This window comes from Acinonyx jubatus, chromosome B3 (genome assembly GCF_027475565.1).
Source record: "Acinonyx jubatus isolate Ajub_Pintada_27869175 chromosome B3, VMU_Ajub_asm_v1.0, whole genome shotgun sequence".
NCBI classification, from domain to species: Eukaryota; Metazoa; Chordata; class Mammalia; order Carnivora; family Felidae; genus Acinonyx; species Acinonyx jubatus.
In genome coordinates this window covers 35,362,898-35,388,051 of record NC_069386.1, presented here as the reverse complement: position 1 = coordinate 35,388,051, position 25,154 = coordinate 35,362,898, and the positions used below count along the sequence as shown (strand labels likewise).

At 39.7% G+C, this 25,154-nt stretch overlaps 2 protein-coding genes across 12 annotated transcripts in view; one reads left to right on the top strand and one right to left on the bottom strand.

Annotated features, from left to right (window-relative positions):
* The window catches only part of LOC106980589 (translation initiation factor IF-2-like), a 65,406-nt gene extending 43,531 nt beyond the window's left edge, over nt 1-21,875 (bottom strand). For 9 of the 11 annotated variants that reach the window (XR_008299071.1, XR_008299074.1, XR_008299073.1 and 6 more), the window contains exons 1-2: nt 21,519-21,875; nt 20,792-20,852 (exon numbers count right to left, since the gene is read on the bottom strand). The gene's annotated coding sequence lies outside the window, so the exon portion shown is untranslated. Of the gene's footprint in view, nt 1-19,245; nt 19,377-20,791; nt 20,853-21,518 lie in introns of all 11 variants that reach the window. The other 2 variants (XR_008299078.1, XR_008299076.1) reach the window with 2 other exon arrangements.
* Nucleotides 21,876-22,108: 233 nt separating this feature from the next.
* Nucleotides 22,109-24,742, top strand: RPLP1 (ribosomal protein lateral stalk subunit P1). Its single transcript, XM_027067649.2, has 4 exons — nt 22,109-22,244; nt 22,932-23,006; nt 24,039-24,156; nt 24,624-24,742. Exons 1-4 carry the CDS (start codon nt 22,173-22,175, stop codon nt 24,701-24,703), a joined length of 345 nt encoding a protein of 114 aa, XP_026923450.1. The 5' UTR covers nt 22,109-22,172; the 3' UTR covers nt 24,704-24,742.
* Nucleotides 24,743-25,154: the final 412 nt, after the last annotated feature.

Here is a 25,154-nt window from a genome sequence, read left to right as displayed (position 1 = left end):
AAACAAAACAAAACAAAAGGGAAACTGAACAAATCACCATGGAAAGCCACCATGTTATGAAGGTAAAAAGAAAGGGAAAAAGGAACAGGAGATACCAAACAACCAGAAGGCTAAATAGAAGATGGCAGTAGTAAGTCCTTAAGATCAATAATCGCTCAGTATAAATGGACTGAATCCATCAATCAAAGGCACACTAGCTTGATTAAAAACAAGACCCAACCATATGCTGCCTATAGGAAGCTCATTTCAACTTAAAAAAAATTTTTTTTAAATGTTTATTTAATTTTGAAAGAGACAGCATGAGTGGGGAGGAAGACACAGAGCCTGACGCAGGGCTCAAACCCACATACTGTGAGATCATGACCTGAGCTGAAGTTGGATGCTCAACTGACTGAGCCACCCAGGCGCCCCACTCATTTCAACTTTATAGACACACAGAGGCTCAGAGGGAAAGGATGGAAGAGGATATTCCTCTTCCATGGAAACCAAATGAAAACAGGAATAGCTAGCTATACTTAGACCAGACAAAACAGATATGTAGCCTACAAACAATAAAAAGAGACAGAGAAGATCATTTTATGATAAAAGGGTTAATACATCAGGAAGATCTCACAATAGTAACTATATACACACCCAACACTGAGTCACCAAAATCTATTAAGCAAATACTAACAGATGTAAAGGAAGAAATAGACAACAATACTAGAGGACTTTGGTACCCCACTGTCAGCAATAAATAAACCATCCAGACAGAAAATTGATGAGGAAATAAAACAACTATACTCTTAAACAAAAATAACAGATGTATACAGAACATTCTATCCAACAGGGGCAGAACACGTATTCCTTTTGAGTGCACATGGAATGTTTTCCACATAACGGGGCACAAAACAAGTCTCAGCAAATTTAAGAAGACTGAAACCACTTAAATTATCTTTTCTGACCACTATGGTATGAAACTAGGAATTGACAACAAAAGGAGACTGGAAGGAAGATTTACAAATATGTGAAACTAACAACATGCTCTGAACAACCCAACTGGTCAAAGAAGAAATCAAAAGGGAAATAAAAATTACCTTGGAACAAGGGAAAATGGAAATAGAGCATATCAAATCTCATGGGATGTAATAAAAGCAGATCTGAGAGGAAAGTTTATAGCAATAAATGCATATGTTACGGAATCAGAAAAACCACAAATAAACTTTTCCCCCAAAGAACTCGGAAAAATGAACTCAAAGTTATCAGAAGGAAGGAAATCATAAATATCAGAGTGTAAATAAATAAAACAGAGACCAGAAAAACAACAGAAAGGATCAACAAAACTAAAAGCTGGTTCTTTGGTTTTTTTTTAATTTTTTTTTCAACGTTTATTTTTTTTGGGACAGAGAGAGACAGAGCATGAACGGGGGAGGGGCAGAGAGAGACGGAGACACAGAATCGGAAACAGGCTCCAGGCTCTGAGCCATCAGCCCAGAGCCTGACGCGGGGCTCAAACTCACGGACCGCGAGATCGTGACCTGGCTGAAGTCGGACGCTTAACCGACTGCGCCACCCAGGCGCCCCTAAAAGCTGGTTCTTTGAAAAGGTAAACAAAATTGACAGACCTTTGGCCAGAATAAGAAAAAAAAAAAAAAGATTCAAATAAGAAATGAAAAAGGACACATTACAACTGATACTACACATAGGACCAGAAGAGACTACAATGAACAACTGTTATGTCAATTACCCTAGAAAAAATGGATAAATTTCAAGAAACACACAACCCACCACCCCTGAGTCAGAAAGAAATAGACTATCTTAAAAGATGAATAATGGGCAAAGGGATTGAATCAGTAACCAAAACTTCACAACATAGAAAACCCCAGGACCAGATGGTTTCACAGGCAAGTTCTACCAAACCTTCAAAGAATAATTAACAGCAATCTTTTTCAAACTCTTGCGAACAATTGAGGAGGCAGAGATACTTCCAGACTCATTCAACAAGGCCAGATACCGAAGTGAGATAAGGACACCACAAGAAAACTGAAGATCGGTATCCCTGATGAATATAAATGCAAACATTCTCAACAAAATATTAGCAAACTGAATTCAAGAACACATAAAAAGAGTTATACACCACGTCCAAGTGCGATTTATCTCTGTGATGCAATACACACCAATCACTAAGCGTGGTTTATCACATTAACACAATGAAAGATAAAAATCACGTGATCATCTTAATAGATGCAGAAAAACCATTTGACAAAATACAACATGCTTTCATGATAAAAACCCTTGGTACATGGGATACAGAAGGAACATACTAAGGGCTATATACATCAAACCTACAGATAATACACTCAACACAGAAAGAAAAATAATGAAAGCTTTTCCTCTCAGATCAGAAACAAGACTAGAATCTCTACTCTCAACACTTTTACTTTAAAACATTTTTAAAAACATTTTTACTTATTTTTGAGAGGCAGAGACAGAGCACAAGCAGGGGAGGGGCAGAGAGAGAGGGAAACACAGAATCTGAAGCGGGCTCCAGGCTCTGAGCGGTCAGCACAGAGCCAGAGGCAAGGCTCGAACCCACCAACTGTGAGATCATGACCTGAGCCGAAGTCAGACGCTTAACTGAGCCACCCAGGCGCCCCTAGAATGTCTACTCTCAACACTCTTTTCTAATGCAGTACTGGAAGTCCCAGCAATTAGGCTAGAAAAAGAACTAAAATCCATCCAAATTGAAAAGAAAGAAGTAAAACTGTCACTATTTTTTTTTTTATGATTTTTTATTATTTATTTTGGAGAGACACAGAGCGTGAGTGGGGGAGGGGCGGAAGGGGAGACACAGAACCTGAAACAGGCTCCAGGCTCTGAGCTGTCAGCACAGAGCCCAACGTGGGGCTCAAACTCAAGATGGCGACATCATGACCTGGGCCGAAGTCGGACACTTAACCGACTGAGCCACCCAGTCACTAATTTTAAATGATATGATTCTGTATATTGAAAATCCCAAGATTCAACCAAAAAACTGTTGGAGCTAATCAATTATTTCAATAACGTTGCAGAATACAAAACTAACATACCAAAATCAGTTTCATTTCTATACACTATGTGTGAAACATCTGGACAAAAAAATAAACTTCCTGAGAGAATTTTGGGAAGGTGGCAGAGTGGGAGGATCCTGAGCTCACCGTGTCCCACGGACACACTGAAACAACAGCTACATCTATACGACCAATTCTGAAATGACCTGACAGAACAGACCTTCCACAGCTAATCATAAACAAGTGCAGGGGGTGGAGACATGGCTGGGAACCAGCCTCCTGGTGTAACTAGACACAAACAGGAGGGACATCACAAGCATGGAGAAGAGGATCCCACACCAGGCACCCCTGGCACTGGGGACCCAGAATGGGGAAGAGGAGTCCTTATGACCTCTGATTTTGGAAACCAATGGGCCTTCCTCCCAGGAGCTTTAAAATTCAGGAGACAGGAGACAGGTGACAGGAAACAGTCACAGCCCTTAAAGTGCTAATACGCTAAATAACTCGGCTAGAGACACAGCACAAAACCAGCAGTCTGAAAAGCCCCTGGGGTTTACACGAAGGAGACAAACTGACTAAATTTAGAAGGTGTGTTGAAGAGGCAGGGATCTGCAGGAAGGAGAGTTCTCCAGGGACAAACGTGCTGGTGGCCACCATTTCTCTTCTTCAGCTTAGATAGCTGATACTTGCAGGAGCCAGCGCTAAACCCTCCACCTACTCTGCCAGCATTGCATGCCCCACCCTGGCGTTCTCCTGCAGACCTGCCCAAATGCAACTCCCTGCCTCACAGGAGTCACTCCAAAGTGACTTCTGCCCCGAGGCATGGTGGGAATAAGCCCACACACCAACGTGCCCACAGTTCCTGCAGCTGAGCCTCTTAGCTGACTGTGGACGGAGCAAGCCCTACAGCTGTGGCAGAGGCTAAGTCCAGACAGCTGGACCGACTGCCGGCCCTGTCCACTAATGAAACCCATTGCTGCTGCAGAGGCCTGTCAACAGTGGGGGAGTAAACTCCCCGGATGCCCACAGCAGGCAAAGCAGGTAAGTGCAACCAGCGGGGCTGAGGGCGATCACAGCTTAGCCCCAACAAGAAGGCACACACAGCCCACAAAGACGTATCCTCTTTGGTTCTGGTGACCAGGGGTGTCTGCACTACAGGGCACCACAGGACCGCTTCTACACAAGGCCACTATTTTCAAGCCAGGAGATATTCCTGACCAATACATAAAAAAAAAAAACCAGCTAGGCAAAATGAGGAGACAGGGGAATACATAGCAAAGAGTAAGACAAACCACAGAAGAAGAGCTAAATGAAATACACATAATATGCTTTATAAAAAAATCAAAATAATGGTCATAAAGATGCTCACTGGACCTGACAAAAGGCATCTGTGACATCGTCAAGTATAATAGCATTCACATTACAGACTGCCAGAAGGAGAAGAGAGAGAGTGAAGGCAGAAAACTCATTTGAAGAAACAACAGCTGAAAACTTCCCCTCTCTGGGGAAGGAAACAAACATCTAGGTCCAGGAAGCAAAAGAGAGTCCCTAACAAGGTGAACCCCAATACGCAGCCAAGAATACTTTACCAGCAAGGATGTCATTCAGAATAAGAGAGATAAAGAGTTTCTCAAAGAAAAACTAAAGGAGTTCATGACTACTAAACCAGCCCTGCAAGAAATATTAAGGGGGACTCTGTGAGTGGGGGAAAAAACCCAAAAGGAACAAAGACTAGAACAGAGAACATTACCAGAAACACCGACTTTATAGGTAACACAATGAGAGATCACAACCAACACCACAGAAATACAGGCAATTGTAAGAGAATATTATGAAAAATTATATGCCCACAAACTGTGCAATCTTGGAAGAAATGGATAAATTCCTAGAAACATACAAACCATGAAACTGAAACAGGAAGAAACAGAAAACTTAAACAGACCCATAACCAACAAAGAAATTCAAACAGTAATCAAAAATCTCCCAACAAACAAAAGTCCAGGACCAGATGGCTTCCAGGAGAATTCTACCAGACATTTAAATAAGAGTTAACACCTATTCTTCTCGAACTGTCCCACAAAACAAAAATGGAAGGAAAACTTCCAAACTCATTCTATGAGGCCAGCATTACCTTGATTCCAAAACCAAAGACCCCACTAAAAAGGAGAATTACAGGCCAATATCCCCGATGAACACGGATACAAACATTCTCATCAAGATACTATGAAATCGAATTCAACAGTACATTAAAAGAATTATTCACCACAATCAAGTAGGATTTATTCGTGGGCTGCAGGGTTGGTTCCATATTTGAAAATCAATTAATGTGATACACCACATTAATAAATGAAAGGATTAAAAACCATATGATCCTCGCAATAGATGCAGAAAAAGCAATTGACAAAATACAGTATCCATTCTTGACAAAAACCCTAACAAAGCAGGGATAGATAGAACATACCCCAACACCTAAAAGGCCATATATGAAAGACTCACAGTTAATATCATCCTCAATAAGGAAAAACAGAGAGCCTTTCCCCCATGGTCAAGAACAAGACAAGGATGTCCACTCTTACCATTACTATTTAACATAGTATTGGAAGTCTTAGCCTCAGCAATCACACAACAAAAAGAGATAAAAGGCATCCAAATCAGCAAGGAAGAAGTCAAACTTTCGCTATCTGCAGATGACATGATACTCTATGTAGAAAGCCTGAAAGACTCCAGCAAAAAATTGCTAGAACTAATACAGGAATTTAGCACAGTTGCAGGATATAAAATCAACGTACAGAAATCTGTTGCATTTCTATACACCAATAATGAAACAGTAGAAAAAGAAATCAAGCAATTGATCCCATTTGTAATTGCACCAAAAACAATTGGATACCCAGGAGTAAATCTAATGAAAGAGGTAAAAGATCTATACCCTAAAAGTTATATAATACTTATGAAAGTAATTAAAGAGGACACCAATAAACGGAAAAGCATTCCATGCTCATGAATTAGAAGAACAAACATTATTAAAATGTCTATACTACCCAAAGCAATCTAAACATTTAATGTAATCCCCATCAAAATACCACTAGCATTTTTCACAGAGCTAGAACAAATAATCCTAAAATTTGTGTGAAAACACAAAAGACTCCAAATAGCCAAAGCAATCCTGAAAAAGAAAAACAAACCAGGAGGCATCATGATTCCGGATTTCAGGCTCTTATAAAGCTGTACTCATTAAAACAGTATGGTACTGGCACAAAAACAGACAAGTAGATCAATGGAACAGAACACAAAACCCAGAAATGGACCCACACCTGTAGGGTCAACTAATCTTTAACAAAACAGAAAAAATATCCAGTGGAAAAAACGACGGTCTCTTCAACAAATGGTCTTCGGGAAACTGGACAGCAACATGCAGAAGAATGAAACTGGACCACTTTCTTACACCATACACAAAAATAAATTCAAAATGGATGAAAGACCTAAATGTGAAACAGCAAACCATCTCTTAAAGAACACAGGCAGTAACTCCTCTGACTGGCTGCAACAACTTTTTACAAGACATGTTGCAGAGGCAAGGGAAACAAGAACAAAAATGAACTACTGAGATTTCATCAAGATAAAAAGCTTCTGCACAGCAAAGGAAACAATCAACAAAACTAAAAGGCAGCCTACAGAATGGGAGAAGATATTTGCAAATGACGTATGTGATAAAGGGTTAGTTTCCAAAACTTATAAAGAACTTAATAAAACTCAACACCCAAAAAACAAATAATCCAGTTAAGAAGTGGATAGAAGACATGAATACACACTTTTACAAAGAAGGCATCCAGATGGCTAACAGGCACATGAAAAGATGCTCAACATCACTCACCATCAGGGAAATACAAATCAAAACCACAATGAGTTACCACCTCACGCCTCTCAGAATAGCTAACATTAACAACACAAGAAACAACAGGTGTTGGTGAGGATGCTAAGAATGGGGAACCCTCTTGCACTCTGGTGGAAATGCAAACTGGTGCAGCCACTCTGGAAAACAATATGGAGGTTCCTCTAAAAGTTAAAAATAGAACTATCCTACAACCCAGCAATTACACTACTAGCTATTTACCCAAAGGATACAAAGGTACAGATTTGAAGGGTTTCATGCACCTCAATGCTTACAGCAGCATTATCAACAATAGCCAAACTATGGAGACAGCCCTAATGTCCAATGACTGATGAATGGATAAAGATGTAGCATACACACACACACACACACACACACACACACACAGTATTACTCAGCATCAAAAAGAAAGAAATCTTGCCATCTGCAACAACCTGGATGGAGCTAGAGTGTGTTATGCTAAGCAAAGTCAGTCAGTCAGAGAAAGACAAATACCATATGATTTCACCCATATGTGAAATTTAAGAAACAAAACAGATAAATATATGGGGGGGGGGGGGAAGAGGGAATGAAACAAACCAGAGACTCTTAAGGATAGAGAACAACCTGAGGATTGAGGGAGGGAGATAGCGAGGGTATGGACTAGATGGGTGACAGGTATTAAGGAGGGCACTTGTTATGATGAGCACTGGGTGTTGTATGTAAGTGATGTATGTATGTATGTATGTATGTATGTAATTCTACTCCTGAAACCAATATTGCACTTTATGTTAACTAACTACAATTTAAATTTTTTTTTTTCAACGTTTATTTATTTTTGGGACAGAGAGAGACAGAGCATGAACGGGGGAGGGGCAGAGAGAGAGGGAGACACAGAATCGGAAACAGGCTCCAGGCTTCGAGCCATCAGCCCAGAGCCTGACGCAGGGCTCGAACTCACGGACAGTGAGATCGTGACCTGGCTGAAGTCAGACGCTTAACTGACTGCGCCACCCAGGCGCCCCAAACTAACTACAATTTAAATAAAAACCTGAGAAGAAAAAATAATAGGGGCGCCTGGGTCGCCCAGTTGGTTGTGATCCCAGGGTCGTGGGATTGAGCCCCACGTCGGGCTCTGTGCTGAGTGTGGAGCCTGCTTGAGATATTCACTCATTCATTCTCTCTGTCTCTCTTCCTTTCCTCCCTCCCTACCTCCCCTCCCCCACCTCTTTCTCCCTGCTCACGCTCTCTAATACAAAAATTTAAAAATCTCAAATATTCACAGAAAAAAGAAAAGCAATGACTATAGCAAGCAACAAAGAATACTACATAATAATAAAAGGATCAATCCTATGCACCCAACACAGGAACAATTAATAGACACAAGGGGAGAAATTAACAGTAATACAATAATAATAGGGGACTTTGACACCCCACTTACATCAATGGCTAGATCACCCAGGCAGAAAATCAATGAGGAAACAGTACCTTGAACAATAAATTATTAGGAAAAAGCTTCATCAATGAGGTGAAGAACTTGTCCTTCAAAACCTATAAAACACTGATGAAAGAAATTGAAGATGACACAAGTGGAAAGATATACCATGTTCATGGATTAGAAGAATGAATGTTGTTAAATGTCCATACTACTTAAAGCAATCTACAGATTCAGTGCTATCCCTATCAAAATACTAATAGCATTTTCCACAGAACCGAAACAAATAATCCTAAAATTTGCATGGAATCACAAAAGACCTCAAATAGCCAAAGCAATCTTGAGAAAGAAGAACAAAGCTGGAGGTATCATAATTCCAAATTTTAAGATATACTACAAAGCTGTAGTAATCAAAACAATATAGTACTGACATAAATACAGACACATAGTTCAGTGGAACAGGACAGAGAGCCCAGAAATAAATCCACACTTAAACAGTCGTTTTATCTATGACAAAAGAGGCAAGAATATAAAATGAGGAAAAGACAGTTGTTTCAAGAAATGGTATTGGGAAAACTGGACAGCTATATGCAAAAGAATGAAACTGGACCACTTTATTACATCATACAGAAAAATAAACAGAATGGATTAAAGACCTAAATGTGAGACCTAAAGCCATAAAAATCTAAAAGAAAACATAAGGAGTAATGTCATAGAATTTGGCTTCAGCACCATATATATGGATCTGTTTTCTCAGGCAGGGGAAACAAAAGGAAAAATAAACTCTTGGGACTACATCAAAATAAAAAGCTTTTGCATAGTGAAAGAAACCCATCAACAAAACAAGGTTTTCTCCCTAGTGAATGGGAGAAGATATTTGCAAATGATACCTCCAATAAGGGGTTAATATGTAAAGAACTCATACAGCTCAACACCAAAAAAATACAAATAATCCAATTAAAAATGAGCAGACCACCTGAGTAGACATTTTTCTAAAGAAGACATACAGATCACGGACAGACACATGAAAAGATACTCAACATCACTAATCATCAGGGAGATACAAATCAAAACCACAATGATACATCACCTCACACCTGTTACAATGTCCAGTACCCAAAAGACAAGAAATAACAAGCGTTGGTGAGGGTTTTGTGGTGAAAACAGAACATCGTGCACTGTTGGTGAGAACGTAAATTGGTGCAGCTACTGTGGAAAACAATATGGCAGTTCCTCAAGAAATTAAAAACAGAAATACCAAATGATCCAGTAATTCCACTACTGGGTATTTACCCACCAAAATGAAAACACTAATTCAAAAGATACATGCCCTTCTATGTTCATTACAGCATTACGTACAATAGCCAAGATATGGAAGCAACTGAAGTGTCCATCAGTGGATGAATAAAGAAGATGTGGCATACACACACACACACACACACACACAGAATGTTACTTGGCCATAAAAAAGAATCAGATATTGCCATCTGCAAAAACCTGGATGGACCTAGAGGATATTATGCTAAGTGAAATAAGTCAGACAGAGAAAGACAAATACCACATAGTTTCACTTTTATTTGGAATCTAAAAAACAAAACAAACAGACTCTTAAGTACAGGGAACAAACTGGCCATTGCTAGAAGGGAGGCGAGTAGAGGGATGGACAAAATAAAGAGGACTGGAAGTACAAACTTCCAGTTGTAAGATAAGTAAGCCATAGAAATGAAAAGTGCAGCAAAGGGAATATCATCAATGATACTGTAATAATGTTGTGTGGTTATTACACTTATCATGATGAGCAATGAGAAATGCACAGAATTGTGGAATCAATATGCTGTACACTTGAAACTAATTGTATGTCAATTATGTTTCAATAAAACGATTAAGTCTTAAAAGAAAAGTATAATCAGGGCGCCTGGGTGACTCAGTCGGTTAAGTGGGCGACTTCGGCTTGGGTCATGATCTCACGGTTCGTGAGTTCAAGCCCCGTGTCAGGCTCTGTGCTGACAGCTCAGAGCCCGGAGCCTGCTTCGGATTTGGTGTGCCCCTCCTCTCTCTGCCCCTTCCCTGCTCGTGCTCTGTGTCTTTCTCTCTCTCTCAAAAATAAACATAAAAATTTAAAAAGAAAAAAAGTAAAGTATAATAAAGATCACAAAAAAAGAAATCTTTCCTATTCACAATAGCATCATAAACAATAAAATACTTAGGAATAAATTTAACCTAGGAGGTGAGAAGTTTTGTACAACAAAAACTATAAGACTTCTGAAAAAAAAATCTAAAAAGACACAAACAAATGGAAAGACAGCCCGTGTTCATGTATTGGAAGAATTAATATTGTTAAAAAGTCTATACAACTCAGAACAATCTGCAGATTCCACAGAATCCCCATCAAATACTAATGGCATTCTTCACAGAAACAGAAAAAAAAAAAAAAAAACCTGTAAAGTTTGTACAGAACCACAAAAGACTCCAAATAGCTAATGAACAAAACTAGAGGTATTGCACTTCCTGATTTCAACTATACTACCAAACTACAGTATTAAAAACAGTATGGTACTGGCACAAAACAGATACACTGACAAACAGAATGGAGAGCCCCAAATTAACCTTTGCTTATACATTTAACACTATACATTTAAACTGACATTTGACAAGGTGGCTAATAGCACCAAATGGGGAAGAGACAGTCTCTTCAACAAATGTTGAGAAAACTGGATAAACAGATGCAGAACAATGAAACTGGACATCTATCTTACACCACTCACAAAAATTCACACAAAATAGATTACAGACTTGACCTTAAGAACTGATACTATAAAACTCCTCCTAGGGAAGAAGCTCCTTGAGACTGGTTTTGGCAATGATTTTTGGATATGACACCAAACAACAAAAGCAAAAATCAACAGAAGGGATTACATCAAACTTAACGAATAACATGGGTGTCTGGGTGGCTGAGTCAGTTAAACGTCTAACTTTTGATATTGGCTCAGGTCACAATCTCACGGTTCATGAGTTTGAGCCCTGCATCAGGCTCTGTACTGACAGTGTGGAGCCTGCTTGGGATTCTGTCTCCTTTCTCTCTGCCCCTCCTTTGCTTGCTCTCAATCTTTCTCCCAAAATAAGTAAAAAAAACTTTTGAACAACAACAACAATATAACAATACAAAAGGCAACCATTTCCCAAAAAATGGAAGAAAATTTTTGCAAACCGTACATCAGATGAAGGGTTAATATCCAAAATATACAGAGAATTCATACAACTCAATAGGAGAAAAACAACCTGATTTAAAACTGGGAAGAATAACTTAATGGACATTTTTCCAAAGAAGACATACAGATTGCCACCAGGCATACGAAAAGATGCTCAACATCGCTAATCATCAGGGAAATGCAAAAGAAACAGCAGTGAGATATCGCCTCACAGCTGTTGGAACAGCCATCGTCAAGAAGACAAGAGTTACAAGCGCTAGCAAGGATGTGGAAAGAAGGGAAGCCTTGTGCACCGTCGGTAGGAATGGAAAGCGGTCCAGGCACTACGGACACAGATGGAGGTTCCCCAAAAAATTAAAATTAGAACTACCGTAGGATTCAGACTTCTATGTATTTACCTGAAGAAAATCAAACACTAACTTGAAAAGACATCTGCACCCCTATGTTCGCTGCAGCACTATTTACAACAGCCAAGATATGGACACAACTGAGGTGCCCTTCAGTAGAGGAATGGATTAAAAAATGTGGGGTATACAGACACACGCTGGAGTATTAGCCACGAGAAAGGAGGACATCCTGCCATTTGCCACATGGATGGACCTTGAACACATTATACTAAGTGAGGCAAGCCAAAGGCAAATACTGTATGATACCACTTATACGTGGAATTTTAAAAAGCCAAACTTGTAAAAATAGAGAATAAAATGGTGGCTATCAACGGATGGGGTTGGGGACACAAGACAGACGCTCTGAAGGGTACACACTTAAAACGCTGTAGTAAATAAGTCCTAGGGATCTAACACACAGTACACTGACTACAGACAATAATATTGTATTACAAACATCAGACACCCTAAGACACTAGAGTTTAATTATTCTAAGTACTATAAAGAAAGGATAATTATGTAATATGACAGAGATGCTAATTATTGCCATAATGGTAATCATATTCCAATATACAAATGCATCAAATTATACACATGGTGTTACACGCTCTAAGTTTACATAATATTATATATCAAATACATTTCAATAGAAAAAAAATGAACAGAATTCTTGGAATTGTAAAAATGAAACAGCAGTAGAAAATGTAAAGTAATTTGACATTAAATTGATAATGCCTTTTTTGTGTGACAACTGTAATATCCACGTATTAAATATGCTCTTCTAGACACTTAACTAAAAAATATGGCTTGGAGACAACATAAATTAGAAAAAGTAATACTGAAAAACATGGTGAAATCGACATTCTTACCTAGGCAAACATACATTTTTCCCTGATTAAATTAGGATTTCTTTGGAGGTTGATTTTTTTTTTTTACCACAATGCTAGTTTAATCTATTTTTTAATTAATAGTGAAAGTGTAATATTAACCCACAAAACCCACTTATTTGTCACTAATAGTGGTGAGCAATGTCATAGCTGTGTTTCTAGAATGCTCCAGAGCACTAAAGTTTAATTGTATTTCAGTAGATGTTACTGGATTTAACCTTTCCATTTCTTATTTTTATTTTTTTACATTGGCATACTGCTTAGCCTTTTTTTTTTTTTAATGTTTATTTATTTATTTTGAGAGAGAGGGAGAGAGAGAATCCCAAGCAGGCTCCATGCTGCCAAGCGCAGAGTCTGAGGCAGGGCTCCAACTCATGAACCCTGCAATCATGACCTGAGCTGAAACCAAGAGTGGACACTTAATCAACTGAGTCACTCAGGTGCCCCCCCCCCCCTTAGTCTTTTGAAAATACATCTTAACAGGATGTTTGTACTACCATAGGGGGATGAGGGATAGTAGAATTTGTTTAAAGTAAAAGTATGATGTTGAATCCACAACTACACATAATAAAGGGAAACGTATGGGCAATTGATGTCTTGCTCTCCTTAACCTTTATGAAGACTAACTGGTTAACTGGGTGCTCAGTAGCTGACATCCTGACCAGGTGTTATCAATATTGTACAGGTGAAGAAACAGATTGAGACGATTAATGACTTGCTCAAGGACCCCAACAGCATAAATGGTGGAGATCATATTTAAACCCAAGCCTGAGCCTGGCATCAAAGCGCTTAACCAGTTTGTTAATGACTATGTCTCATCTTTAAAGTTTAAATAAAAATTCCTTAGCCCTAGATACTTTTAGATGAAAATTTTGTTTGAAGTTCTATGCCCATTGTAGAGTCTGAACTCAGGACCCCAAGATCAAGAGTTGCATGCTCTACCAACTAAGCCAGGTACCCCTTAGTTGATAATTTTTGATGTTTTGCAAAACAGGAAAGTTTTGTACTTTCTTACTGATTTCTATGACTTTAAATACAGCCTTTGGGTACTTTGGGCCTCATATCTTCTCCTAATCTGACATTTTTTCCATTTTGGTTATGGTGATTTTATTTTTATTTGAATTCAAATTAGTTACCATATAGTGTAGTATTGGTTTCAGGAATATAATTTAGTGATTCATCACTTATGTACAACAACCAGTGCTCCTCATAAGGGCCCTCCTTAATGCCCATCATCCATTTAGCCCATCCATCCCCCACCTTCCTTCCAGCAACCCTCAGTTTTTTCTCTATAGTTAAGAGTCTCTTATGGTTTGCCTCCCTCTCTGTTTTTATCTTTTCCTTCCCTTACCCTATGTTCTTCTGTTTTGTTCCTTAAATTCCACATATGACTAAAATCATACAATATTTGTTTTTCTCTGTTTGACTTATTTCACTTAGCATAATACATTCTAGTTCCATCCATGTTGTTGCATATGGCAAGATTTCGTTCTTTTTGATCGCCAAGTAATATTCCAGTGTGTGTGTGTGTGTGTGTGTGTGTGTGTGTGTGTGTGTGTGTGTGTGTGTATCTTCTATATACCATATCTTCTTTATCCATTCATCAGTTGATGGACATTTAGGCTCTTTCCATAATCTGGCTATTCTTGATAGTGCTACTGTAAACATTGGGATGCATGGGCCCCTTCAAATCAATTCAGCAAAGTCACAGTATATAAAATCAACACACAGAAATCTGTTGCATTTCTATGCATCAATAATGAAGCAGCAGAAAGAGAAATCAAGGAATCAGTCCCATTTACAACTGTAACAAAAACCTTAAGATACCCAGGACTAAACCTAACCAAAGAGGTAAAAAAAAAAATCGGTACACTGAAAACTATAGAATGCTTACGAAAGAAACTGAAGAGGACACAAAGACATGAAAAAGCATTCCATGTTCATGGACTGGAAGAATATTGTTAAAATGTGTATACTACCCAAAACAATCTACACATTCAGTGCAACCCATATCAAAATAACACCAGCATTTTTCAGAGCGCTAGAACAAACAATTCTAACACTTGTATGGAACCAGAAAAGACCCCGATTAGCCAAAGTAATGTTGCAAAACAAAACCAAAGCTGGAGGCATTATAAATCTGAACTTCAAGCTGTATTACAAAGCTGTAGTCATCCAGACAGTGTGGTACTGTCACAAAAACAGACACACAGATCAATGGAACAGAATAGAGAACACAGAAATGGACCCACAAATATGTGGCCAACTTATCTTCAACAAACAAGGGAAGAATATCTAATGGAAAAAAGACAATCTCTTCAGCAAATGGTGCTAGGAAAACTGGACAGCGACATGCAATATGATGAAACTGGACAACTCTCTTACACCATACACAAAAATAAATTCAAAATAGATAAAAGACCTAACGTGAGACAGGAAACCATCAAAATCCTAGAGGAGAAAACAGGCAGCAACATCTTTAACCTCAGCCGCAGCAACTTCTAAACAGTCATGTCTCCAAAGTCAAGGGAAACAAAAGCAAAAATGAACTACTGGGACCTCATCAAGGTGTTTTTAAAAATAAAGTTAATTTTTGGGAATGCAAGGTGGTACAGCCACTCTGGAAAACAGTACGGAGGTTCCTCAAAAAACTAAAAATAGAACTACCCTACGACCCAGCAATTGCACTACTAGGCATTTATCCAAGGGACACAGGTGTACTGTTTTGAACACACACACACCCATGTTTATAGCAGCACTATCAACAATAGCCAAAGTATGGAAAGAGCCCAAATGTCCATCGATGGATGAATGGATAAAGAAGATGTGGTGTATATACACGATGGAGTATTACTCGGCAATCAAAAAGAATGAAATCTTGCCATTTGCAACTACATGGATGGAACTAGAGGGTATCATGCTAAGCAAAGTTAGAGAAAGACAAATATATGACTTCGCTCATATGAGGACTTTAAGAGACAAAACAGATGAACATAAGGGAAGGGAAACAAAAATAATATAAAAACAGGGAGGAGGACAAAACAAAAGAGACTCATAAATATGGAGAACAAACTGAGGGTTACTTGGAGGGGTTGTGGGAGGGGGGATGGGCTAAATGGGTAAGGGACACTAAGGAATCTACTCCTGAAATCATTGTTGCACTATATGCTAACTAATTTGGATGTAAATTTTAAAAAATAAAAATAAAAAATAAAGTTAATTTTTAGAATTATTTTAGTTTTATCAAAATATTTTGAGCATAGAGAGTTCCATATACCTCAGGCCAGTTTCTCCTACTTTTAACATATCAATATATTTGTTACAATTAGTAAACCAATACTGATATACTGTTATTAACTAAAGTCCATATTTTATTTAGAATTCTTTAGTTTTTATCTAATGACTTTTGTCTTTCCCAGGATCCCATCTAGGAAAACATATCACATTTAGTCATTGTGTTCCCTCAGGCTCTTAAGTATGATAGTTTTTCAGACGTTTGGTTATGGTTTCTCTGGCTTATAGTTTTCAATTTTAATGTAATCAAATATATGAATCTTTTCCTTTATGTTCTGTGCCTTAAGAAACCTTTCATATACACTTAATAATAATAAACTCCCATTTTCCTCTAAAATTTTAGACTTTTCCTTTTCATATTATGTATGATAAGGACAAAATTAAAAACATTGTTTCCCCATTTCCGTGTGGATAGAAAACCAACTGTCCCAGTACTATGTTTTTTGAAAAGGTACTCTTCCTTCTGTCCACCCCCTCCCTATCTATAAAGCCATACCTCTGACTTACCAAGGTCCCATACGTATGAGAGTGGATTTTTGGATTCTCTGTTATATTGGTCTATTTATCTATTTGTTATGTCAGTAACACAGTTTTAATTCATCCAGCATGTATTTATTGGAGTGTCTCCTATGTGCCAGACACTGTTTCAGGCATAAGAAATGCAGTGGCAAACCAAAGTTTGTGTCCTGCATGGAATTTACATGTAAGTAAAGCCTGTTATATTTTAGAAAACTGTCTTCATTATTATTGGTCCTTGATCCTTCCATGAAAATTTAAGGTCAACTTGTCAAATTTCACCAAAACCACTAACGGAATATTGATTGAAATTACACAATTTGGAGAGAATTACCCATTTTAAAATCTTTCTATCTGTGAATATGGTATATCACTCCATTTAGGTTGCCTTTGATGTTCCATAAAGTTTTGTAATTTTTAAGGGCCGCCTGAATGGCTCAGTCAGTGGGCATCCGACTCTTGACTTTGGCTCAGGTCACGATCTCATGGTTGGTGAGACTGAGCTCAGCACTGGGCTCTGTGCTGAGGGTGCAGAGCCTAGTTGGGATTCTCTCTCTCTCTCTCTCTCTCTCTCTCTCTCTCTCTCCCCCCCCCCCCCCCGCTCTTCCCCGCTCACACTCGGTCTCTCTCAAAATAAATAAATAAACTTAAGAAAATTTTAAATAATGGTCATGCATATCTTATTAGATTTACTCCTAGAAACAAAATGATTTTTGTTGCTGTTGCATAAGGTGTATTTTTTTAATACTACATTTTGTAATTGACTTTGGCAGATCACAGAAATGCTGCTATCTTTTGTGTATTAATCTTGAATCTAGCTACCTTACTGAACTACTTATTACGTTGTTTTGCCTATGGATAAACAAATGGATAATCATATTACCTATGAATAAAGAGAGTTTATAACTCTCCAATTTAATAACCTTTTCCTTTCTTGTCTTATGGAGATAGCTAAACTCTAAAATAGTAATTGAAGCAGAAGTAGAGAAAGGAGATATCCTTATTTGTGCCCGATTTTAAAGAGTAGGTTTTAAAGTTTCACCATTAGGTATGATGTTTGTGGGGCATCTTGGGTGGCTCAGTTGATTGAGCATCCGACTTCAGCTCAGGTCATGATCTCACAGTTTAGGAGTTTGAGCCCTGCGTCAGGCTCTCTGCTGTCAACACACAGCCCGCTTCAGATCCTCTGATTCCCTCTCTCTGCTCCTCCCCCACTTGTGCTCTCTCTCTCAGTCTCTCAAAGGAAAAGAAAAGCAAAAAAAAAGTATGATGTTTGCCATAGATTTTTAGTAGATAGATACCTTATCAGGCTAAGGAAGTTACCTTCTCTTCCAATTTTCTAAGAGTCAACATGAATAGTTACTTAATTTTATCAAGTTGTTTTTTTGAATCTATAAGAATTTCATATAGATCTTCCTCTTTAACTCGTTAATGAATTATTTTTAATAGATTTTATGTGGAGCTATCCTGTTTAGTCACGATATACCATATTTTCATACACAGTACTGCACTCAGTTCATTAATCCTTAACTTTTTTCCAGCTTTACTGACATAATTGACATTCACATTTTATTTTGGATTTTTGTGTTTACATTTACAAGTGAGAAGAACTTATAATTTACCTTTTTTATACTCTAACATTCAGGTTTTGCTGCCACAATTATAAAACAATTAGGGGATACAAAATATTGATTTAAAAGACTTCTAATTAATATAGTTCAACAGAGTGATATTTTGTTTTACTTTGTGTTGATGTGTCATATTTACCAGATCAGTTGTTTTTGTTTTTGTTTTTTTTTTGAAGTACACTGGAGATGGGGTGGAGGGGTGGGGTGTGACTGTGTTTTGGACTGATCCATTCTGACTTTGGAAAGGTTTGAATTTTTCTTTTTTGTTTGAATTTTTCAATAGCTTTAAAATGTATTCCTTTTCCACCCAAATTCCACTATAAGTGCTTCTCAGATTTGGATGAAAACTCATAATAACTTTTATTTTCAGAAAGCTTGATATTTTTTAAGCTCTTTTAAAAGTTTGGGATATTAAGATATGTTCATATTTGTGACTAAGAATGATCCAAGTGGGTCCCTAAACTGAAGGATTCCCTTTTAAAAAATTTTTTTTAATATTTATTTTTGAGAGAGAGAGACATCACAAGCAGGGAAGGGCTGAGAGTGAGGGAGGGAGACACAGACTCCAAAGCAAGCTCCAGGCTCTGAGCTGTCAGCACTGAACCCAACATGGGGCTCGAATCCAGGAACCGCGAAATCATGATCTGAGCCGAAGTTGCACGCTTAACTGAGCCACCCAGGTGCCCCCTAAACTGGGGGATTCCAATGGAGATGTTTGGTCAGGGATGATTATGAAATAATGACATTGACTACACCACCTTTCTAGGAAACTACATGAATTCCGAGAAGGAAATAGTTGATGGAAAATGTAAAGATAATCATTTTTGATAGGAGGAATTGCATTTAGGTTTCATATCATGTAGTAAAACAGTATGTACACGTTTTAGACAATTCAAAATATCGAAAATTTAAAAAATATCAAAAATAAAGAAGTTAAGATCCTGATGAAAAGAAATGAAAGATGGCACAAATAAATAGATATTTTGGGGGCACTTGGGTGGCTCAGTAGATTGAGTGCCTGATTCTTGATTTCAGCTTGGGTCATGGTCCCAGGGTCATGGATCGAGCCCATCAGGCTCCATGCTGAGCATGGAGTCTGCTTGGGTCAGTCTCTCTCTCTCTCTCTCTCTCAAAATAAAAAAAGAAAAGAAGGATATTTTGTGGTCATGAATCAGAAGAATTGTTAAACTGTTAAATTCATATTATCAAAATGTGCATACTACTCAAAGCAATCTACAGATTCAAAGCAATCTCCATTGAAATTCCAATGGCATTCTTCACAGAGATAGAACAATCCCCAAATTCGTATGGAACTACAACAGACCCTGAATCGCCAAAGCAATCTTGAGAAAGAATAAAGCTGGAGACTTCATGCTCCCTGATTTCAAACCATAAAACTACAGTTACCAAACAGACGTTGACATTAAAACAGGCACACAGATCAATGGTACAGAAATAAAGCCATTCATATATGCTCAATTAATTTATGACAAAAGAATATACACTCAGGAAAGGACAGTCTCCTTAATGAATGGTGCTGGGAAAACTGGTCAGCCACATGCAAAAGAATGAAAATGGACCACTAGCTTAAACTTTACACAAAAATTAATTCAAAATGGGTTAAAGACTTGCCTGCAACATAAAACTCCCAGAAGAAAACATAGGCAGTAAACTACCTGACACTGATCTTGGCAATGATTTTTTTGCATCTGACTCCAAAAGCCAAGGCAAAAAAGCTAAAGTAAACAAGTCGGACTACATCAAACTAAAAACTTCTGCACAGCAAAGGAAATCATCAACAAACTGAAAAGGCAACCTACTGAACAGGAGAAAAATTTATAGTGATGCCTGGATGGCTCGGTCGGTTAAGCGTCCAACTTCAGCTCAAGTCATGATCTCGTGGTGAGTTCTAGCCCTGCGTCGGGCTCTGTGCTGACAGCTCAGAGCCTGGAGCCTGCTTCGGATGCTGTGTCTCCCTCTCTCTCGGCCCCTGCCCTGCTCGTACTCTGGTTCTCTCTTTCTCAAAAACAAATAAACATTGAACTCATACAACTCCGTATAAAGAAAAATCCCATTAAAAATAGGCAAAAGATCTGAACAGACATTTTTCAGAGGCATGCGATGGCCAAAAAAGCACATGAAAAGATACTCAACAATACCAATCATCGGGGAAATGCAAATTAAAACCACAGTAAGATATCGCCTCACACCTGTTAGAATGGCTATCATCAAGAAGACATGGTCATAAGGATGTGAAGAAAAGGGAACATCTGTGCACAATCGGTGGGACTATAAATTGGTGCAAGCACCTTGGAAAACAGCATAGAGGTCCCCCCCCCACCCCCAGATTAAAAGTATTACTACCATAGAATACAGCAATTCCACTCTTGGGTACTTATCAGAAGACAACAAAAACATGAATTCCAAAAGATATATTCATCCCCGTGTTCACAGCAGCATTATTTACAATAGCCAAGACATGGAAACAACCAAAGTGAATGGATAAAGTAAATGTCACCCACAGAGGAATATTACTCACCTGTAAAAAAGTATAACATCTTGCCATCTGAGACAAATGGGTGGGCCTTGAGGGCATTATACTGTGTAAAATAAGTCAGAGAAAGACTACTGTATGATCTCACTTATATGTGGGATCCCACAATAAACAAAATAAACAAACCAAACTCCTATATCCAGAACACAGATTGATGGTTGCCAGAGGGAGGGATGGAATGGGTGAAAGGGGTCAAAAGTTACAAACCTTCAGTTATAAGTCACTAGATGTAATGTACAACGTGGTGACTATCGTTATTAATATATTATTTCCTCCTTAAAAGTTGCTAAGAGTAGACCTTAAAAGTGGTAACTGTGTATGGTGATGGATGTTAACTATTAACTAGACTTCCTGTTATCATCTTGCAACATATACAAATATCAATTATGGTATACACCTGAAATAAAAATGTTATGTCAATTATACCTCAAAAAAAATTTAAACTAAATATAGAATCCAATACCAATTTTATTAAGCTTCAAAAGATACACGATTGCAATTCAGCACCCACACAGGCAGCAGGTGCATCAGGATGTCTTGAACATTTTAAGGGCAAGTTTTAGACAATTTCCACCCTAACACAGGATAGGATGCCTGAGTTATAAAAAAAAAAAAAAAAGAAAAGAAAAAAAGAGAAAGAAAAAGAAATTGAAGTGGAAAGTTTCCCTAAATTCTTAACAGATCTTCTGTACTTAAAATAATAGTTGCTTACCTCTTAGGCTGTGTCGGGATTAAATGAATCCTTGTAGAGTGTGGCTCAATCCCTGGGATATAGGCGCTCAAATGCTACTGCTCTCCGAACAAGCTTCTGTCTTCCTCTTAAATCGCTTATTTTATCCGAGACGCTGCGCTAAGCAAGCGAGCCCTCCGGGCTGAAATTTAGCTCCTGCGCTCCAAGTGGTCACAGCCAGCTGGGGGAGGCTGCCGACGTCATTAAATGCCTAAATACTGTTACATGGGATACAGTATGTGGGAGTGACGTCCATTTACCTAGATAACTTTTTCCTACAAATATTTTTACTGTTCATGAGCCCTGAGTTTCAGCTGAACCAAGAGAAGACGCCACTACAAGCGCGGACCCACCAACTTTTTGAACTCGCTAACAAGCCAGTCACGCTTTGTGCGCAGGCGCCCTGGTGGTCATCGCAGGAGCTTCTCGCTCCGCCTCTTCCGCCAGGCGCGGGCGCCGATTGGCCCGCGTGACCAGTATAAGAAACTGTGCGCAGGCGCGGAACTCCCTTTCCTCAGCTGCCGCTAAGGTGCTCGGTTCTTCCGAGGAAGCTAAGGCCGCGTTGGGGTGAGCCTCTCACTTCACCCGGCGACTAGCACCGCGCTCGGCAGCGTCCGCTCAGCACTCGCCCGCATCATGGCCTCCGTCTCGGAGCTCGCCTGCATCTACTCGGCCCTCATTCTGCACGACGACGAGGTGACGGTCACGGTGAGTGCGGGCCTGGGCCGGCGGCGGGGTGTGCTTGCGGGCAGCCTTTTCCCCTCTACGTGCCAGGCGTCCCTACCAAGCCCTTCCGGCCGGAGCTGCGGCCGTCAGCACCCCGGCGGCGGGGCGGACGCTCGGTAGCGGGCGGGCCCGCGTGCCCGGCCGCCGGGGACCTTGGCCACGTGCTGGCCCCCGAGGGACTGGATTTCACTTGGGCTGCGCGCTCCGGCCTTGGGAAGCTTTCTTTAGCGAAGCTTTCTCGGCGTTGGGGCATCCTCACCCGCACCGAGGGCACTTTATCCCTGTTTGGTGGGATGGCCTTGAATTCCTGCGGTCCTCCTAGTAGGCCTTGTTGGGCCAGCACATAAGCTTGCTCCACCCCGCGGCCTGACTCGTAACTTAAAATAGCTGCGTGACTTAGGCAGGTCCCGGCCTGTGAAATGGCAGCCAGGTGACTGGCACACGGGAGCAGGATGCATTTCTTTTGCTCGTGATAATCTTAAGAGTGTAAGACTTGTGTTAGACATGATGGGTTTAGATAAGCATACATGAAATACGGATGGAATATTTAAAGTGGTTACGCACGGTTTTGTACGCACGTTTTGAGTGATTTACTTTCAATCGCAGTATTTTGGAGACATATAGGAAAGTTACACTTCCTGATGGATTTTTCTGTTTTACTTTTTTTAGGAGGATAAGATCAACGCCCTCATTAAAGCAGCGGGTGTAAATGTTGAGCCTTTCTGGCCGGGCTTGTTTGCAAAGGTAAGGTGATGGCCTCAAAGTGACTTCGAGAAGCAGACTTGTGGAAGGTGAACTGATTACCTTCCACAGCTCACGTATTCATAGGACATGAAAAATGCTGGAAGATGCCGTGTTCCACTGGATCTTTTTGAAGTGACAACTTCTTTATAGTTCTACATCTAGTGTCTAATTAAAGTTTGTCTTGCCTTTTCTTTCTTGATCTCAGTCTGGTTTCTCTTTCCTTCTGTTCTGAAACCATGACCAAAAACTACACGAGATACCAGCCAGATGACTGCTTAAAAGGGTCACTCAGGAGATAATACCACCCACACTGGTTCAAGCGAATCCTTCCAGCATGATCTGGTTTCGTGGAAATTGGGCTTGGTGGCCTTTCATTGACCATTTACTGTTTGTTAGGATATTAAAAGACTGATGAAGACAGGATTCCTACCCCCAGGAACTTGGCACTGGCTACCTTCCGTTGTATATGTTACTTAATCTCTGGCAAGAGGCTATTAGCTTCTATCTTTTCAGGTTATGTCCTCCAAAGAGTTTTGAAGGATTGAAAGCATTAGGCTTTTAACAAAGGTACTCTTTAATAAAAAGTCCCTGGACTAGCAGTCTGAAAAAATTGAAATCAGTGTTGAGAGGAGACCTGGAACTATGGAAAGAATCCTGGTTTGAGTGTTTAAGGAAGCTTGCGTTTTTTGCCAACAACTTAAGCCAGCATTTTGGGACCAGTTTTCTCATCTCTTGAAGGGATTCAGTTATTCTATCTTCCTACTTAAGGTACTGCATTGCAATTGTAACGTTCAAAGCTTGAGTCATTTTTTTGTGACTAATTTTTAATATGCGTGGCCCTATCTAAAGTAAGTCTTAGGGAATCTCAGTGGCAGACAAAATGTCACTGTCAGACTGCAGCAAAGGAGAAAGGAAGAGCAATATAGTGTTGGGAAATTATTGCTGTAAGTTGAAATGGGGTACCTTTTGTGGGGTAGGTACTATAACAAAAGGACAGAACTGAGTGTCACCTGTATGTGTATTGTGTTACAGGCCCTGGCCAACGTCAACATCGGGAGCCTCATCTGCAATGTAGGAGCTGGTGGACCCGCTCCAGCAGCTGGTGCTGCACCCGCAGGCGGTCCTGCTCCTTCCACCACTGCTGCCCCAGGTAGAAAATTTTTTTTTGGTGGGGGGGGGTATGGGAGGGAGAAGTGTGGAGATGAAGAGCTATCTTGCCTACAAACTTAAAAAAAAAATTTTTTTTAATGTTTATTTTTGAGAGAGAGAGAGACAGAACATGAGTGGGAGGGGAGGCGCAGAGGGAGGGAGACACAGAATCTGAAGCAGGCTCCAGGCTCTGAGTGTCAGCACAGAGCCCAATGTGGGGCTCGAACTCATAGACCACGAGATCATGACCTGAGCTGAAGTCAGAGGCTCAACCACAACTGAGTCACCCAGGTGCCCCACCTATGATACTTTTTAGTTTGCTAAGAGTCGGTAATGTATAGAAATCCTAAACCCAGGGCAATAGTTGGGAGGAAGTCTAGGGTATTTTTGACCATGTAAGCTGAAGGGCCTGGGGCTCTTTGGAGTGTAAAATATTGAGGTGTGTGATCGACTGTTTTTGTTTTTTAGCTGAGGAGAAGAAAGTGGAAGCAAAGAAAGAAGAATCAGAGGAGTCTGATGATGACATGGGCTTTGGTCTTTTTGACTAAATCTCTTCTGTAATCTGTTCAATAAAAAGCTGAACTCTTCGTTGCTGTTGGTTCTGCCAGTTGTTTGGGGATGTGCTTTGTCAGGATGATCAGCCTTCTGGTATGACACCAGCTGGGTGTTTACCCCTGCTAGCATCTCGTGGTGGGAAATAGCACACAAGCTGGATGCTGTACCAAAAATGCATCTAGTATTGTTGCACCGAGAACTGTGTGGGGAGGTGGGAGAAGACAAGATCAGAGCAGATGCCTTGTCAGGGCCACATGTGTTAGTTCATGATTACAGGGTTTGTCCCCTTGATGGGAAGAAGAGTCACTGATGGTGTAATCAAGACCTCTTGAAAATCCCAAATATATTCCTGGCTACAAATATTTGTGCTGTGCCGAGCCAGAGTACTATTAAAACTTTGGGTTTAGTTCAGTAGTACTGAAGGAGTGGGAAGAATTCAGGTTT